Consider the following 19,793-nt stretch of genomic DNA (forward strand, 5'->3'; position numbering starts at 1 on the left):
CATTTGAGGCTCGGTTTGAAAGTTAAAATTTCGAATTCAAGTTTAAATGAAAACCCCATAAACCTACTGTTTTCGGGTTTTTCTCCAAATTTCATGTTGTAACTTGAAAAACTTTGAATACAAAAGTTGTTTGTCTTGTAAAACTCTACAACTTTTGTTTTGGGCAAAAGTTCATTTGAGCTAAGGTGTGAGAGTTGACTTTTCGGTCTATTTAAATGGATTTTTGGCTTTTTAAGTATTTGAAAAAAATTGAGGGGTTTAACTTGTCATTCCATGTGCATAAATTCACCTTGTCTCCACTCTTTTGTTATGACTTAGTTGTGCCCTCAATTTGGGGTATGTTCGGGAAGTTTCACCTGGATTTGAATTGAGGTTTGCATTTTACACTGTTTTCCCGACTTAGGTTTATATTTAAAACGGGGACTGTCACATTAACCGACCAGTGGGTATAACTTAGTCCACATATCTAGACATGCAAGACATTTTGGCTGGTGGTTGGTTTTGCAAAAAAGGCACTAGAGGTGAGTCCTTATTTTCCAGGTTTTACCTTCCAATTATATTAATAGACTTACTAACCACCTAAGATTTGCAAAACAACAACAATCAAGGTGAGCAAATCATTAATTAAATAATATCAACCCGTTGTTTGAGAGATATGAGGGTTTGCCAGCTCTACTGAATGAGAGGTCTCGGTACATCAGAGAGTGGGTTCGCGTTTTCTACGCCACCCTATTTGTTGAGGAGGACCGACAGTTCATAGATTTTATGTTCCAGCAGAGGCATTACAGATTGACTCGAGCACGTCTAGCTACACTGCTTGGAGTTCAGATTGCCGAGGAGCCACACTTCATGCACTATCAGGCTTATGGCAGCACGGTGCCTCCTCATCGTCCTCATGAGTCTCACGTCCCGTCTGACGAGGAGATCAGCGTTCTCTTTGAGCAGCCTTTCCTGCCTGGCACACCGAGGACCCCGGATAGACTTACTCACGTAGCTCACTCAGTAAACCTAGCTTTGAGGAAGAGTCTGTTGTTTCGAATTGGATACAATGAGGGGATCACAGCTCTGCAGCAGTGGCTTCTACTTTACATCATGACAGGTCGTGACTTTGACCTAGTCGACTTCTTTATCTGCGAGCTAGAGGACGTGATTCTGGATGGGATGACAGTTCACCGCCGCCATCCGTTTGCTCATTGGATCTGCTGGATTCTGGCTCAGCTCAGTCAGAATGAGCATATGGATGAGCTGGAGCAGTCGAGGACACATTTCAGTTTTTACTCACCTGCTACTCCTCGAGACGGTCGTCGTGGCTCGAGAGGCCAGCGTCGAGCACAGCGGGTTCTGGATGAGCGTATCTTGGCTGAGGGCAGAATTGCAGATGATCCGACAGCAGCCGAGGACGCTTCACTAGCAGCAGCAGAGGCCCAGCTCCCACACTACCTGATCACTGACTCAGAGGACTCGGAGGATGACGAGGACTTCATTCCCACTGTTACAGTCCCTCGAGGAGCTCATGATGATGAGGCAGGATCCTCCGGTGCAGCACGAGCCCCTGCTCCTCCAGTCACCACTGCTCAGGTCACTCAGCCCGATGCACTTGCTACTATTCTTCAGAGGCTATCTGACCAGCAGGACCGGTTTGCTGCAGCTCAGCTGAGTATGCAAGCTGAGCAGGCTCGTCAACAGGAGGCCCAGACTCTAGTGCTTGAGGGGATTCGGCAGCAGCAGGAGGCCATGAGGTTACAGCTTCAGCAGCAGTCCCAGATCCAGCAGCAGATGTTTACCTTCTTCTCGGGATGCTTCGGTCAGCTGTACCGTCACACTGGACTGCCTGAGCCTCAGCTCCCTACACCCCAGCAGCTCCAGTTCGACCCCACTGCTCCCCCTCCACCTGTTGGCGGATTTGTGCAGACACCCTTGTCATCTTTCCCGATGTCACCACTTCTTCAGACCGGATTGTTTGCTAGTCCTGTTCCTACTGCTGCTCCGGCTCCTGCTCCTCAGCCTAGTGTTTGGACTGCCGAGCAGCGTGCAGAGTTCCTTAGGCAGCAGCAGATCCTACACCAGCTCCAGCACCGCTCGGCTCAGTCTCTCACGTTCGACTCTCCTTCTCAACCTGAGGTGCTCCGTCCGTCCGTCGTGCGCTCCACTCAGCCAGACCTGACTCCCGTCACGTCTGCTCCTCCGACGGACTCCACGGTCGTCGCCGCGCCAGCTTCTACCGCTACACCAGCTACTTCTGCTGCTCCGACGACTCCGGTCGAGCAAAAGTCCTCTTCGGTCGACGACGACTGGACGGACGACGACGCCGACGACTCCGCCGCTCAGTTCTCCACCGGACCCAGCCGGAAGACCCCGCCTTCTCCAGCTCAGGACTAGATCGCCTTCCTTTTTGGTGCTTTGTTGCCAAAGGGGGAGATAGATAGGGGGAGTAGAGATAGGGGGAGCTTGGTGGTTTGTGGCGTGTTTGGATCTTCATGGATTTTGTGTATGGACATGTTATTTGGATATTGTGTATGCTCTGTGTTGACATGTCCCTACATGTGCTTTAATTCGAGTAATGCATGCTTGTTTATCGCTTTAAATTTCATATCTTGTGTATCTCTACTTTGTGTTGTCATCAATCACCAAAAAGGGGTAGATTGTAGCACATCTAGGCCGATAGATGCTAATGGTAAGTTTTGGTGATTAATGACAACCGTATGCGACTAACGTGTGTTTTAAAGGAAATCTCTTTGACTGGATTAGTCTCATATGAAATAAGAAAGGTGACCCCTCAATTCGAAACAATCATGCGTACCAAGGACTCAATTTCAAAGATTAAGGACCTTTCTAGTCTCAAGTGTCACAAGGAGATGAAGGACACTTGATTTAGCTAGGTTTTATAGTTTCTAGTTCTTGATCGTACTATTAAGAGGGGTTCATGAGTTAGTAGCTTGATCAAAATTGAGTTGGCCTTAGAATCTTGCACACTCACTCAAAAACAGCAAAATATGGTCAATAGAAGTTAACACAACTCTTGGAAGAAGAAACAATCAAAGTCACATTTGAATCCAAGTCAATTCAGCTGAAAACAAAGAAAAACAGCAGCACCGGTTGAACCGGTGCCCTAGCATCGGAGCATCCGATGCATGGCGGAAGGACCGATGCCCTGTCGGTCTATCTTCTCTGGAAGCAGGCAGGAATCAAGTCAAAAACTCTATAGCACCGGTTGAACCGATGGTCCCAAGAAAAGCACCGGTGCATTAGATGTACTTTGTTCCAGAGAGCATGTTTTGGTGGATTTCAACTTCTCTTCAGCACCGGTTGAACCGACGCTTCAGAATCGAAGCACCGGTGCATTGGATGTACTTTGTTCCAGAATGCTTGTTTGAGTTGATCAGTGAACCTCTTCAGCACCGGTTGAACCGATGCCCCTACGGAGCATGCACCGGTGCAATGACGCAAGCGTGGATACTGTGTCAGAACTCCAACGGCTACTTATTGGACACAGAGAGACCGGTTGAACCGATGCTTATACTTTCTATCACGTCGGTTCTTCCAGTGGTCACGGTTTTTCTACAGAAAACTTCCAACGGCTATGTGACCTCCTCCATTCTATATAAGGGTACCCCCTGGCTCATTTCAGTTGCCTTTTGACACCTTGAAAACCTGAGGCCACCCTTCAGAAGAAGAGAAAGAGCTTTGAGCAAAACAGAGAAGATCTAGTGCTTTGTTTGTGCTTCAACCTTGAAGATTTCATCCTTTGCAAGTGTAGCAAGTGTGCTTGAGCTAGGGCCAACTGAGTGTAGGTCAAGTGAAGGCTTAGGAGCTTGTTACTCTTGGTGTTTGGCAGCACCTAGACGATCTTGGTGATAGAAGTGTTTCTCGCGGAGCTTGCCCAGGATTGTGGGAGCCCGGAGAAGAAGATTGTACGTGGCTTGAGCTCCACCACGCCGGGATGGTGAACGGAGACTCTTAGTGAGCGCCCAAGTCTCGGTGACATGGGAGGTGACAAGACTCTTAGTGAGTGTCACAACGTGGATTAGGGGTGTGTGCCAACACATCGACACCACGGGAAAAAATCCGGTTGTCTCTTGCACTCTCTTTCATTTCAATCACTCACTTTCATGCATTCTTTCATGTGCTTGACCTTAGAGATCATAGCTTAGCTCTACCTTGCTTAGTTTCATATCTTTGTTAGCTTGTGTAGTTTGCTTTATTTAGCCGGTTGGTGAATTGAGCCTTACTAGCATTGCATAGATTAAGGTTATTTTATCTATCTTAGAAATTTGAAAAAAGGCCTAATTCACCCCCTCTTGGTCCATCGATCCTTACAATTGGTATCAGAGCCTCGTTGCTCATTTGGATCATTAGGCTTCACCGCCTAGAGCTATGGCCAAGATGGGAGGTTCGCCGCCTCACTTCGAGGGCAAGAACTTTGCCTATTGGAAAGTTCGTATGGCCGCATACCTTGATGCGATTGCCCCCGAAGTGTGGATGGCAACAAAGACCGGATTCACCGGAACTCCCACCTCGGAGCAATTAAAATGGAACGCTAAGGCTAGAAATACAATTTTCGAAGCCATTAGTGAGGAAGTCTTTGCTAGAGTAAATGGCATGGACTTAGCAAGTGACATATGGAAAGAGCTAATTGAAATTCATGAAGGCTCCACAAAAGTCCGTGAACAAAAATATCACTTGTTTAGAGCAAAGTATGATTCTTTTAAGATGCTTGCTCATGAAAATTGCAATGATATATATTCTCGCTTGAATGTCATTGTCAAGGACATTAATGCTCTTGAAGTTTCTAAAATTGACAGTGCCTCCATCAACCGCAAGATTCTCATGCTCCTTCCGAAGCCCAAGTACAACATTATCAATGCTATGCTTAAAAAAGTGAATCTTGATGCAATGGAAGTGGGAGAGCTTGTGGGCGAAATTCGCGCTCTTGAAATGGGTATCCTTGGTATGTCCGAAGAGCCAACAACAAGCAAGTCAATTGCTCTCAAAACCAAGGCCAACAAATCCCGCAAGCTCAAGATGGTCAAGCAAGAATCAAACTCAAGCAATGAAGAAGAGGATCATCATGAGAGCACATCCGATGAAGAAGATGATGGAGAACTTGCTCTCATGATGAGAAAGTTCACACGCTTGAATAACAAGATCAACAAGAAGGGTTTCAACTTTGACCCCAAAAGAAGAATGTTCCGGCCATGGGGAGATGTCAAGAACAAAACTTGCTATAATTGTGGAGAAAAATGCTACATCTCTCCCGATTGCCCCAAGCCGGACAAGAGAAAGGACAACAAAGGCAAACATTGCCATGATTCAAGCGATGATGAAGAGGATGAAAAAAGAACAAGAGCAAGAAGGTTGGGAAGAAGAAGAGCCATGACAAGAAGACCAAGCTCTTCCCAAAGAAGAAAGGGCACACCAAGAGAAGCTTCTTGGTGGAAAAATAAGAGTGGGTGACCGATGTCTCATCAAGCGAAGATTCAAGTGATGAAGAAGACATCGTCACCATCGCCCTCACAAATGAAGAACCACCACTACCTCCGCCTCCTATGTGCCTCATGGCAAAAGGTAACACCAAGGTATGTGAGGTGGATAGTGAAGATGATAGTGATGAAGAGCTTGACCCTTATGAATTCACTAACCTCATTAATGAGTATACATCCGTCATCAAGAGGGAAAAGGGCAAAGTCAAGATTCTTGAGAGCACTCATGCCAAGTTGGAGCTTGCCCACTCCGACTTGCTTGGCAAGTACAATGACTTGCTCAAAGAGCACAATGAGTCACTTGTACTTGCTAAGCAAGTTGAAGAGAGCCACAAAAAGCTTAAACAAGAGCATAGGGAGTTGGCTCACAAATAGCAAGAACTTGAATTTGCCTATGAAGCAATTGACCCAAGTCTTGAGAACTTTGCTCATGAAACTATTGAGAAGGTCAATGCTTCTACTTCATGTGATGACCTACTCATTAATGCAAATGCTACTAATGCTTTGCCCAAGCTTGTACCTTCTAGGGAAAAGGAATTGATGGATCAAGTGGCAAGCCTCAAGAGTAGTGTGGAGAAGCTCTCAAGAGGAGAATACATCCACAAGGAGATTCTCTTCAACAATGCCCGTGACTATGGCAGGAGAGGTCTTGGTTCATTTCCGGAGCCAAATCAAGGCACTACTCCTTCTCCGGAGATCAAGATTAGCTTCATCAAGGAAGTTGGTTCATATTGCCAATATTGCCAAGTCACCGGGCACCACACTAGGGAGTGCACCTGACCATCACGTCCTCTTCCCACTTTACCTAAGAATTACTCATCAATGTTTCAAAATAACCATTTTCTCTTGAGTAAAGTGAAGGGCAAGGTGAAGGCCAAATTCATTGGCAAAATTGCTAAGGAGTCAAAGAAGAAGCTCCCCAAGCAACTTTGGGTCCCAAAAGCTCTTGTCACACATGTGCAAGGCCCAAAGCTTGTTTTGGTTCCTAAAACTCAAAAGTGAATTCTCATGTGTGTAGGTGAACTACAAAGCCGGTGGAAAACATTGGGTACTTGATAGCGGTTGCTCTCAACACATGACCGGCAATGATAGCATGTTCACCTCTCTTGAAGACCCCGGCGATCATGAACATGTCACCTATGGTGATAACTCAAGGGGGAAAGTCTTAGGTTTGGGTAGAATAGCAATCTCCAAAGATTTATCTATTTCTAATGTCTTGTTTGTAGAAGCACTAAGTTTTAATCTTATTTCAATTGCTCAATTGTGTGATCTTGGACTAACGTGTACCTTTGACAAGAATGGTGTTGTAGTAACTCTTGAAGAAGACAAGTCAATGGTATTCACGGGGTTTAGGCATGGCAACATCTATTTGGTGGATTTCTCTTCAAAGCAAACAAGCACCATGACATGCCTCTTCACCAAGTCGTCTCTTGGGTGGCTTTGGCATAGAAGAATTGCTCATATCGGCATGAGCAACCTCAAGAAAGCCCACAAGAAAGGGATGATCACCGGCTTGAAGGATGTCACCTTTGACAAGAACAAGCTATGTAGTGCATGTCAAGCCGGAAAGCAAGTTGCAACACATCATCCCATCAAGACGATGTTGTCTACCTCCAAGCCGCTCGAGCTACTTCACATGGATCTCTTTGGACCAACTACATACAAGAGCATTGGTGGTAACCTCTATTGCCTAGTAATTGTTGATGATTTTTCACGTTACACTTGGGTTATGTTTCTAGGCGATAAGGGTGAAACTCCGGAACTCTTCAAGACATTTGCAAGAAGGGCTCAAAGGGAGTATAACTCCCCAATTGTGAAGATCCGGAGTGACAACGGCACCGAGTTTAGGAATATGAGAATTGAAGAATGGTGCGATGAAGAGGGTGTCAAGCATGAGTTCTCCGCCACCTACACGCCTCAACAAAATGGAGTGGTGGAGAGAAAGAACAAGACATTGATCACTCTAGCAAGAGCAATGTTGGATGACTATGGCACGTCCGAGAAATTTTGGGCGGAAGCAATCAACACGGCGTGCCATGCGTCCAACCGGGTGTATCTCCACCGACTCCTCAAGAAGACGCCATATGAACTCCTCACCGGGAAGAAGCCAAACATCTCCTACTTTCGAGTCTTTGGTTGCAAATGCTTCATTTATAAGAAGAAAAGGCTCGGTAAGTTTGAAAGTAGATGTGATAAAGGATTCTTTCTTGGTTATGCATCAAACTCCAAAGCATATAGAGTATTCAATCAAACCTCCGGGTTAGTTGAAGAAACATGTGATGTGGAGTTTGATGAATCTAATGGCTCCCAAGAGGAGGTTGTTGGCTATGACATTGTAGGTGATGACGAGATTGATGAAGCTTTGAAGAATATGTCAATTGGGGATATCAAGCCAGAAGAGGTGCATGAAGGCAATGATCAAGGGGGAGGACCTTCCTCATCTACACCAAGCACCTCCATGGCACCCCAAGTGGATGAAGATCAAGACAAAGATGATACACAACCTCAAGAAGATGTGCCAACACCAACACCCCAAGTCCAAGAACAAGAAGAGCAAAGTGTTCCACCACAAGCACAAGTCACCCATGATCCACCCCAACAAGCATCCACTCAAGCACCGCTAGTGAAGCATGGTCGCATCTCCAAGGATTATCCAATTGGTCAAATCATTGGTAGTCCTTCCAAGGGAGTAAGAACTCGCTCCAAGCATGCTTCATTTTGCGAATGTTACTCGTTTGTTTCTTGTATTGAACCCACTAGCATAGAGGAAGCGCTTGAGGACTCGGATTGGGTGATGGCCATGCAAGAAGAATTGAACAACTTCACCCGCAATGAAGTTTGGGTCCTCGAAGCTCCTCCGAAAGACAAGAACATCATCGGCACCAAGTGGGTCTTTCGAAACAAGCAAGATGAACATGGGGTGGTGATATGCAACAAAGCTAGACTTGTGGCAAAAGGGTTTTCTCAAGTCGAAGGTTTGGATTTTGGTGAAACTTTTGCTCCGGTCGCAAGACTTGAAGCTATCCGCATCCTTCTTGCTTACTCTTCACATCATAACATTAAGTTATATCAAATGGATGTGAAAAGTGCATTCTTAAATGGCGTTATTAACGAACTTGTTTATGTTGAGCAACCTCCCGGGTTTGAAGATCCGAGGAATCCTAATTATGTTTATAGGTTGCACAAGGCACTCTATGGACTCAAACAAGCTCCAAGGGCTTGGTATGAGAGGCTTCGTGACTTCCTAATCATGCAAGGCTTCAAGATCGGGAGGGTGGACACCACTTTGTTCACAAAAGATGTCAACGGGGATCTTTTTATTTGTCAAATTTATGTTGACGATATTATCTTTGGCTCAACTAACGATTCACTAAGCCATGAGTTTGCCACCATGATGTCTAGGGAATTCGAGATGTCCATGATTGGCGAATTGACCTTCTTCCTCGGTTTTCAAGTCAAACAAATGAAGGAAGGGACATTCATCCATCAAGAAAAGTATACTAAAGATATCTTGAAGAAGTTCAAGATGGATGAGTGCAAGCCAATCAAGACACCCATGACAACTAATGGGCATCTTGACTTGGATGTGGACGGTAAATCGGTTGATCAATCCCTCTATCGTTCTATGATAGGGTCTTTGCTTTACCTTATCGCATCTAGGCCCGATATAATGTTTAGTGTGTGCTTGTGTGCCCGCTTTCAAGCAAACCCAAAGGAATCACACCTCTCGGCTGTGAATAGGATCCTTCGGTATCTCAAGCACACCTCAAGCATAGGCTTGTGGTACCCCAAATGCGCTAGCTTAGATCTCTTGGGATACTCGGATTCGGATTTTGCCGGAAGCCGTGTGGATCGCAAGAGTACCTCCGGGGGTTGCCACTTGCTTGGGCGTTCTCTAGTTTCTTGGTCGAGTAAGAAGCAAAATTCCGTGGCTTTGTCCACCGCGGAAGCGGAATATATAGCGGCCGGTGCATGTTGTGCCCAAATCCTATATATGAAGCAAACCCTTTTGGACTTTGGTGTGAAACTAGATAGGATCCCACTCCTTTGTGACAATGAAAGTGCCGTAAAAATTGCCAAAAATCCTGTTCAACACTCTCGCACAAAGCACATTGATATTCGCCATCACTTCTTGCGTGATCACGAAGCTAAAGGAGACATATCTCTTCAAGGTGTGAGATCCGAGGAGCAATTGGCGGATATTTTCACAAAACCTTTAGACGAGAGTACTTTTGTTAGGCTAAGGAATGAGCTAAATGTATTAGATGCGGCAAACGTTATGTAAGTTGCCTTGTCATATAGAAAAATGCATCCATATAGGACACTTGTCTAACCTTGTCAAGATAGTGATGAACATGGGTCTTGCATGAGCCGGTGGTCTTCGTTTCGCTCATGGCATGAAGAATGGTTCATCATGAAGAAGCTTGCCAAGGGTTCAAACTTGACAAGATAGATTTAAATCTGTGCAATGCATGTGCTTGTCATATAGAATGCATCCATGTCTAATTCTTGCTTTGCATTGGCATTGCATCACGTTAGTAGTATCACAAGGGAGCAAATCACACTTCGAGAAAGATATTCATGCTAAATATGAAATATCATCTCTACAAGAGTGATAAGATCAATATTGCGCTTTCATGCCTATTGAGTCACGTCCTATCGAACTTAAAGTTTAAATCTCTAAGTTCATAGGCAAAGTGGCTCATACATTTGGTTTTTGTGTTTAAAACCTCGCTTGGATCTTAATTTGCCTATGTTTATGTAAAAGCTTGCGAGCACTTAGTATGAGTGTTTGAGGGGTGAGGTTGTCTCTCGAAAATGGTCCAAATTGAGTGTTTAAGGCTTTGGTTTTGTAAATTTGGATCAGAAGTAGAGTTTGTAGTTCAGCAGAATTTTTCCTTAACGACCGGTTAAACCGACACCTGGTTTTACACTGCATCGGTTCAACCGGTGCTTAAGTCTTCGTGGCTTGGTTTCTGCATCGCCTCTGGAACAACTCCCGACCGTAACACCGAAGGCCACCGGTGCTTCCGATGGTTGGCGGATGAACCGACGCCTCAGCATCGGTTCAACCGGTGCTACTGCGTGGAGAAATGGCCCTTGCAGTGTCTCTGGACCTTACTCCTGTCGTTGCACCGACGCCCGTCGGATGTTCCGATGCCTTAGTAACGGTTCTTCCGGTGCCCTGTTGACCATGTTTTCTTCTCAATCAGATCTGGTCAAAGTTACACCGGTAATTACACCGATGCTCTTTTCTCTGAACCATCGGAACTTCCGATGCCTTAGGGTTGGCGGGCCCGCTCGTCCTGTTTCTCTTAATCTTTCCGCGGGCCCCGCAAGTCAGTCTCTCTCTCTCTCTTTTTCGTCTACCTCGCGAACCGTCGCCGCCGCTGCTCCTCGCCCATACGCGCGCCGCACCGCCGCCGCCACTCCTGCGCCGCCCCTCCGCTGCCGCACGAGCGCCGCCCCTGCTCCACTACGCCGCCGCGTCACGCGCCACGCCAGCGCCGCGCACCCGCCGCGCCTGCGCCCGCGCCACTACTGCGTCGCCCTGCGCCGCCTGCACCGCGCGCCGCCGCCTTCCACGACCAGCGCCGCCGCTTCGCAGCACCTTCCCACCTTCGCACGCGCGCGCTTTTGCCCTACTCGCGCCACAGCAAGGGCTCTGATTCATTCCCTTCACCCTTTGATCAGGCGCCCTCAAGGTGTTCGACGAATTGTCTCAAGGACAATTTTCGTCATAGTTTGACTCAGCTTCGTCTCTGATCTACAAGGGTACTTTCCTGACCATTCTATGCATTTCATGCACCCTCAATCTCACATCCTTTGTACTTATGCACTAGTATGCCCCTTGCACCTCACATAACACTTATCTTTCACACACTTACACTTGTCTAGATAAGATCTCTATTAGTGTGTTCTTTCAGAGGTTATCCACTAGAATTCATGTCATAGGCTCAAATCGAATCCTTGTTCTGCCTCTCTATGTCAGATGGCTGGTGACAAGAAGGGCAATGGTAAGATGGTAGCGCAGAAGAAGAAGAAGCGCACCCGTGAGGATCGCGAGCGAGAGCAAGCAGAGGCAGTTGCAGATGCAGCAGATAGGCAGGGATCGCTCAGGATCAGGGATCCTCAGGTTCAGGGGGAGCCATAGCAACAGTTACATCGCTCAGGACGTACTCAGACAGCACAGATCTCACCTGAGTCCCGTACTCGTCCACGGACTCGAGGTGGTAGTACTCAGAGAGGAGCAGGTCATGCACAGCAGCAGCAGCACACCGGCAGTGACACTCAGGTAGGAGGTCAGGACAGTGGTGAGGAGCTGCCCGAGGTTGAGCTATTTGATCTCAGGGGTATTCCAGGACCTAGGGTCAAGAGACTGAGATACGTGACCCCGGAGCAGTGGTTTCCCGAGCAGAGGGATATTGGAGTTGATCGTCGCTTTCACACTCTGCTCCAGGAGTCTTTCTACCACGCTTATACCCAGTTGGATATCAAGATCAGTGAGCACAAAATGCTCCACTGGGTGGCTATGCGCGTGGCAGCAGGAGGCACTCCTATCCTCCCGTTGTTTGAGAGATATGAGGGTTTGCCAGCTCTACTGAATGAGAGGTCTCGGTACATCAGAGGGTGGGTTCGCGTTTTCTACGCCACCCTATTTGTTGAGGAGGACCGACAGTTCATAGATTTTATGTTCCAGCAGAGGCATTACAGATTGACTCGAGCATGTCTAGCTACACTGCTTGGAGTTCAGATTGCCGAGGAGCCACACTTCGTGCACTATCAGGCTTATGGCAGCACGGTGCCTCCTCGTCGTCCTCATGAGTCTCACGTCCCGTCTGACGAGGAGATCAGCGTTCTCTTTGAGCAGCCTTTCCTGCCTGGCACACCGAGGACCCCGGACAGACTTACTCACGTAGCTCACTCAGTACACCTAGCTTTGAGGAAGAGTCTGTTGTTTCGAATTGGATACAATGAGGGGATCACAGCTCTGCAGCAGTGGCTTCTACTTTACATCATGACAGGTCGTGACTTTGACCTAGTCGACTTCTTTATCTGCGAGCTAGAGGACGTGATTCTGGATGGGATGACAGTTCACCGCCGCCATCCGTTTGCTCATTGGATCTGCTGGATTCTGGCTCAGCTCAGTCAGAATGAGCATATGGATGAGCTGGAGCAGTCGAGGACACATTTCAGTTTTTACTCACCTGCTACTTCTCGAGACGGTCGTCGTGGCTCGAGAGGCCAGCGTCGAGCACAACAGGTTCTGGATGAGCGTATCTTGGCTGAGGGCAGAATTGCAGATGATCCGACAGCAGCCGAGGACGCTTCACTAGCAGCAGCAGAGGCCCAGCTCCCACACTACCTGATCACTGACTCAGAGGACTCGGAGGATGACGAGTACTTCATTCCCACTGTTACAGTCCCTCGAGGAGCTCATGATGATGAGGCAGGATCCTCCGGTGCAGCACGAGCCCCTGCTCCTCCAGTCACCACTGCTCAGGTCACTCAGCCCGATGCACTCGCTACTATTCTTCAGAGGCTATCTGACCAGCAGGACCGGTTTGCTGCAGCTCAGCTGAGTATGCAAGCTGAGCAGGCTCGCCAGCAGGAGGCCCAGACTCTAGTGCTTGAGGGGATTCGGCAGCAGCAGGAGGCCATGAGGTTACAGCTTCAGCAGCAGTCCCAGATCCAGCAGCAGATGTTTACCTTCTTCTCGGGATGCTTTGGTCAGCTGTACCGTCACACTGGACTGCCTGAGCCTCAGCTCCCTACACCCCAGCAGCTCCAGTTCGACCCCACTGCTCCCCCTCCACCTGTTGGCGGATTTGTGCAGACACCCTTGTCATCTTTCCCGATGTCACCACTTCTTCAGACCGGATTGTTTGCCAGTCCTGTTCCTACTGCTGCTCCGGCTCCTGCTCCTCAGCCTAGTGTTTGGACTGCCGAGCAGCGTGCAGAGTTCCTTAGGCAGCAGCAGATCCTACACCAGCTCTAGCACCCCTCGGCTCAGTCTCTCACGTTCGACTCTCCTTCTCAGCCTGAGGTGCTCCGTCCGTCCGTCGTGCGCTCCACTCAGCCAGACCTGACTCCCGTCACGTCTGCTCCTCCGACGGACTCCATGGTCGTCGTTGCGCCAGCTTCTACCGCTACACCAGCTACTTCTGCTGCTCCGACGACTCCGGTCGAGCAGAAGTCCTCTTCGGTCGACGACGACTGGACGGACGACGACGCCGACGACTCCGCCGCTCAGTTCTCCACCGGACCCAGCCGGAAGACCCCGCCTTCTCCAGCTCAGGACTAGATCACCTTCCTTTTTGGTGCTTTGTTGCCAAAGGGGGAGATAGATAGGAGGAGTAGAGATAGGGGGAGCTTGGTGGTTTGTGGCGTGTTTGGATCTTCATGGATTTTGTGTATGGACATGTTATTTGGATATTGTGTATGCTCTGTGTTGACATGTCCCTACATGTGCTTTAATTCGAGTAATGCAGGCTTGTTTATCGCTTTAAATTTCATATCTTGTGTATCTCTACTTTGTGTTGTCATCAATCACCAAAAAGGGGGAGATTGTAGCGCATCTAGGCCGATAGATGCTAATGGTAAGTTTTGGTGATTAATGACAACCGTATGCGACTAACGTGTGTTTTAAAGGAAATCTCTTTGACTGGATTAGTCTCATATGAAATAAGAAAGGTGACCCCTCAATTCGAAACAATCATACGTACCAAGGACTCAATTTCAAAGATTAAGGACCTTTTCTAGTCTCAAGTGTCACAAGGAGATGAAGGACACTTGATTTAGCTAGGTTTTATAGTTTCTAGTTCTTGATCGTACTATTAAGAGGGGTTCATGAGTTAGTAGCTTGATCAAAATTGAGTTGGCCTTAGAATCTTGCACACTCACTCAAAAACAGCAAAATATGGTCAATAGAAGTTAACACAACTCTTGGAAGAAGAAACAATCAAAGTCACATTTGAATCCAAGTCAATTCAGCTGAAAACAAAGAAAAACAGCAGCACCGGTTGAACCGGTGCCCTAGCATCGGAGCATCCGATGCATGGCGGAAGGACCGATGCCCTGTCGGTCTATCTTCTCTGGAAGCAGGCAGGAATCAAGTCAAAAACTCTATAGCACCGGTTGAACCGATGGTCCCAAGAAAAGCACCGGTGCATTAGATGTACTTTGTTCCAGAGAGCATGTTTTGGTGGATTTCAACTTCTCTTCAGCACCGGTTGAACCGACGCTTCAGAATCAAAGCACCGGTGCATTGGATGTACTTTGTTCCAGAATGCTTGTTTGAGTTGATCAGTGAACCTCTTCAGCACCGGTTGAACCGATGCCCCTACGGAGCATGCACCAGTGCAATGACGCAAGCGTGGATACTGTGTCAGAACTCCAACGGCTATTTATTGGACACACAGAGACCAGTTGAACCGATGCTTATACTTTCTATCACGTCGGTTCTTCCGGTGGTCACGGTTTTTCTGCAGAAAACTTCCAACGGCTATGTGACCTCCTCCACTCTATATAAGGGTACCCCCTGGCTCATTTCAGTTGCCTTTTGACACCTTGAAAACCTGAGGCCATCCTTGAGAAGAAGAGAAAGAGCTTTGAGCAAAAGAGAGAAGATCTAGTGCTTTGTTTGTGCTTCAATCTTGAAGATTTCATCCTTTGCAAGTGTAGCAAGTGTGCTTGAGCTAGGGCCAACTGAGTGTAGGTCAAGTGAAGGCTTAGGAGCTTGTTACTCTTGGTGTTTGGCAGCACCTAGACGATCTTGGTGATAGAAGTGTTTCTCGCGGAGCTTGCCAAGGATTGTGGGAGCCCGGAGAAGAAGATTGTACGTGGCTTGAGCTCCACCACGCCGGGATGGTGAACGGAGACTCTTAGTGAGCGCCCAAGTCTCGGTGACATGGGAGGTGATAAGACTCTTAGTGAGTGTCACAACGTGGATTAGGGGTGTGTGCCAACACATCGACACCACGGGAAAAAATCCGGTTGTCTCTTGCACTCTCTTTCATTTCAATCACTTACTTTCATGCATTCTTTCATGTGCTTGACCTTAGAGATCATAGCTTAGCTCTACCTTGCTTAGTTTCATATCTTTGTTAGCTTGTGTAGTTTGCTTTGTTTAGCCGGTTGGTGAATTAAGCCTTACTAGCATTGCATAGGTTAAGGTTGTTTTATCTATCTTAGAAATTTGAAAAAAGGCCCAATTCACCCCCCTCTTGGTCCATCGATCCTTACAATATAGTTACTCATATAATGTAATATGGAGACAACCTATATCTCGCGAGTGATAGAATTATCACTCGACTTCTATCGAGCCCTATTAAGCATAACCGTGCTAGCGACCTATTCATACTAGTAAAAGGTCGAGGAAAACCTAGGGATCATGCAACTAAGGTTCCAAACAACTCCTACAACTTAATGCACAAGTAATAGATACATATATAGGTGTCATAATTTAAATTAATAGGTTGTGCACCGAGGCTTGCCTTCTGGCTGCTGCTCAGAACTAGAGTGAGTTGGGCCTTGGGCCTGGTTCTCACGCCTCTCCTCCTACTGGGCATACTCTAGCGGCTCCGGTGGCTCCGCAACCACCTCGTATATCACCTCCTCCGCGGCGGCTGCTACACGTGTGCATATGCATATGATATGAGAATGCATGCATGATTTATAAAAATTATAAATAACCAATACCCAAATTAAATTCCAACTATTTGCACCAACACCCACTCATCACCTCCTCTCATCCAGGGCCACACCGGTCAGACTGGTCCACTTGACCGGTCAGACCGGTCCCAATTAAATCAATCCCGCCACCGGCCAGACCGGTCCCTCCGACCGGTCCCCCCGGTCCTATCCAGACCACAAACTAGAATCTAAGTCGCGGCTAAACTAGCCCACAGCTTTCAAATCCCTTCTAGGCCCTAATTCAGATATGCATATGGATGATCTTAACCCAAGAAAAACAACTAAAACCTTCCAAAAAGGTGGATTCACCCAACCCTAGGTGAATTACCTTGAATGAGTTATCTAGCCCACCAAATCTAAATTCCTTCTAGGCTTTAGTTCAGGGATGTAAGTGAACATGTTTGACCAAAGGAAATCAATTAGAACCACCTAAAAAAGGAGATCAATCCACCCAAGCTTGATTACCTTGAATGTCTTCTTCCCCACGAAGAACTTGGAATCCACGGCACCCCGGGAAGGAGTATGTGGAGGAGATGATCACCTACATAAATCCGAAGCTCCCATGATCTCGAAATCAAGGGAGAGGGAGGATTGAGGAGCTTATGGCTTGGGTAGGGAATGAGAGGGAGAGAGCTCGGGGAAAGAGTGGCCTGAGTGTGGTGAGGATGAGTGAGTTGTTGAGAGAGAAGAGTGATTTAAATGATGTGAGCCCAAAACCCACAAAACAGGTTCAACCGGACAGACCGGTCCGACTGAACTGAGCCAAGAAATTTGATCAGTGAGTTTTATCGTTTAGGTTTTTCTCAAAACTAATGGTTGGGCTTAGTCTTAATTATGGGTAATTAATACTTGAGGTGTTACACGCATACGCTGACCACCGGCCACCAGGAGAGCGTATGCTAAGAATCTGAGACCATTGTCAATGTCATGGTGAGGCTTCTTGAGCCTACGAACACGTGTCTCCAATGCTAACTGCAAATGAAAACAAATATTGGCCTGGTCCAACAGTCCAAGGAGACGGCCGGTTTGAGTTGAAGTGGCGCTTTGTTTATTCTCCCAGTCTGATGAGTCGACGCCCACCGTGCCGACGTGGTAGATGCGCCGCTTTCCGTGCCTATTAAACCGGCCTCTTGCACATCTCCTCCCATGTTTCAAGAGTTGAGCGGAAGCCTAGTCTCCTCTTGATTCAGATTTCAGACTCCACCCACACCTTCCCTGCAGACCCGAGGTACGAACAGATCAACTAACATCTTTGCTGCGTTTATCGACTTCATTTATCCCTCTTCTTCTCCATGAGAAATTCGTTGCAGTTGGAGATCTCGTTTTCTATACCCTTGGTGTAAAGAGAAGATCACGTTACTAGCAACTTTGTGCGTCCATCGCGCGCTGCCTACACATGATTTTGGCCTGAATCTTTTCTTTGCTCGCGCGCAGTGAACTTCGATCGCCGGGGAGATACTGGCGATGGACGACGGCGGCGACAGCAGCCCGGTGATGACGGACAGCGAGCGGCGGGCGTACCGGTACGGGCGCCCGGCGGCGCCCAGGCTGCGGGGCATGCGCAAGTCCTGGTCCAACGACTCGCTCGCCGCCGGCTACGGCAGGGCCTCCTGCGTGTGCGCGCCCACCACGCACCCTGGCTCCTTCCGCTGCAAGCACCACCGCCACCACGCCTCCAACCTCAGCGCCGTCGCCGCGACCCCCGCTCCCGATGCCGACGCGAAGCAAGACGAGGCCCAGGAAACGGACAAGTCGTGACTCCGCCGCCGCTGCTTTGTACGTCTGAGGGGGCGCGGTGCGCTTACACGGCGCACCCTGGCGCGCCGGCGTCTTCCTTCCGTGTCATCTTCGAGACTTTGGTGTGGAGGTTTCTTTGTTTCATTTTTTCCCCTTTTTAGGCGTTGCAAGATTTAGAATAATTAAGTGCTGCGCTAGCTACCGGCTCAGCATGGCTAAATGACGTGTAAATGATTTTTTTTCCTTTTAGTCTTTTTGAAAAGAGACGTGTACAATAATTAAAGAGTGTCGGTTTCTTGCGGATGATCCCATTCCCACACGATCCAGCACGAGGCGTACAAATAGCGCCCCTTTTTTACTCTCAACTTATCGTCCGCTACCTGATCGCCTCAAGAAAGAAATCCGAAAGAGTTGTATATGTATATAGTGCGCTTGTTAAAATTTTATGGACAGTAGCACGTGTGATTTTCGGCTGTATGCCAACTCAAAGTATATTTCAAAATTTTTTGATTGTACCATTTAACATCTGGGATTTACAATGTCAGCATCTTGATATTACAATTTCAACATTCGAACATGAAATGTTAAATATATATGTTAGAATTGATAAATATCCTCCACGAAATATTTATTTAAGCACTTATTTTTTAAGGTAGTAGATATTTATGGAATAATGGATTACTAAAAGTATTAAAAGGAAGATGTCCAAAATAAAGGATGGAATGGTAAGAACTTTTTTCTTTTTTATATTTAAAAAAAATTAAAATTTCAAAAATATATGTCCGTTTTCAAAAATTTCAAAAATATACCCCGGTCGCCCTCCCATAGGGCGACAGGCCCAATGTGTAATTTTTTTTTCAAAAATACCCCCGGTCGCCCCCCCCCGCGGGCGACCGGGGTCTCCCCCCTTATAAAAGCCCCAGCCCTCCCCTTCCCTCCTCATTTGAGCCCGAAAATTCCACCAAAATTCCACCAAAAATCCCTCCTCATATTTGCATATATATATAATCATATTCATAAGATAATTCATGTGTTTGTAATTTTACTGAATTGATGCAGTTTCGCCTTTGCAACATGATGGAGACGGACTGCTCGACTTACCTGACGAGGGTACGTGCCGGATCCCCAATGACCCAGTTTGAGCAGATAGAGGCATGGTCGAGGCAGCGTGATCAGTTGCGTCAGGTAACGCACAACTTCGGAAGCCGTGTGCAGTACGAAGACAGCCACGGGTCGTCTCAGGCGTCGTCGTCGTTCCCGTGTCCGTCGACCATACACGGGCCGACGTCGCAGTTCTTCCCAAGTACAGGTAACATACATATCTATTTAAAATTACATCAAGTGTTCCTACATATTTACTAATATCACATACAGGATACGATCCAGCTACTGCGTTCGGCCATACTGGAATGTTTAGAGGGACATCACCAGTTGGCGGACCGTATCCAGGGATGGTACCGGGGCCACAGATACCGGCGTGCACAGGTTAATTTATGTTTCGTATTTCGGTTTCTACATGTCATTATGAAATATACGAGCGTACGCTAACATCCATATTTTTTGCGTAGGATTCTACCCCGATGCGGGCGCCGGACCTTCTTCTTCCTCCTTTCGACCAGATAACGAGACATTCACCTTAGACGACTTCGACAGCTTGAGTCCAGAAGAGCCTGCCGCGCAAGGTGACCCCGATGTCTTGGGGTATTCACAGCTAGGAGGAGCACCACTTGGGATCTCTCAGCAGCAGACACCGCAGCCCCTTGCGCGTCCTGAGCGACAGGTGAGGTCTCCGGATGTTCTCACCTACTCCGAGGGACATGTCCGTGCCCAGCAGAGGGCTAAGAGAGTCCGATGCCCTAGGGGTGGTTAGATGTATATGAT

General features: G+C 47.6%; 1 protein-coding gene across 1 annotated transcript; it reads left to right on the forward strand.

The window, feature by feature from the left end:
- The first annotated feature begins 17,265 nt into the window (after positions 1-17,265).
- LOC120691935 lies at positions 17,266-18,291 on the forward strand. The gene is made up of 2 exons (XM_039975138.1): positions 17,266-17,403; positions 17,610-18,291. The coding sequence occupies exon 2, from the start codon at positions 17,640-17,642 to the stop codon at positions 17,931-17,933; it is 294 nt and encodes a 97-aa protein (XP_039831072.1). The 5' UTR covers positions 17,266-17,403; positions 17,610-17,639; the 3' UTR covers positions 17,934-18,291.
- Positions 18,292-19,793: the final 1,502 nt, after the last annotated feature.

Source organism: Panicum virgatum, chromosome 9N (genome assembly GCF_016808335.1).
Source record: "Panicum virgatum strain AP13 chromosome 9N, P.virgatum_v5, whole genome shotgun sequence".
NCBI lineage: Eukaryota > Viridiplantae > Streptophyta > Magnoliopsida > Poales > Poaceae > Panicum > Panicum virgatum.

Bases quoted from the DNA above. Each gene is read 5' to 3' on its own strand.
- LOC120691935 (XM_039975138.1), top strand. From the start codon at position 17,640: ATGGACGACGGCGGCGACAGCAGCCCGGTGATGACGGACAGCGAGCGG.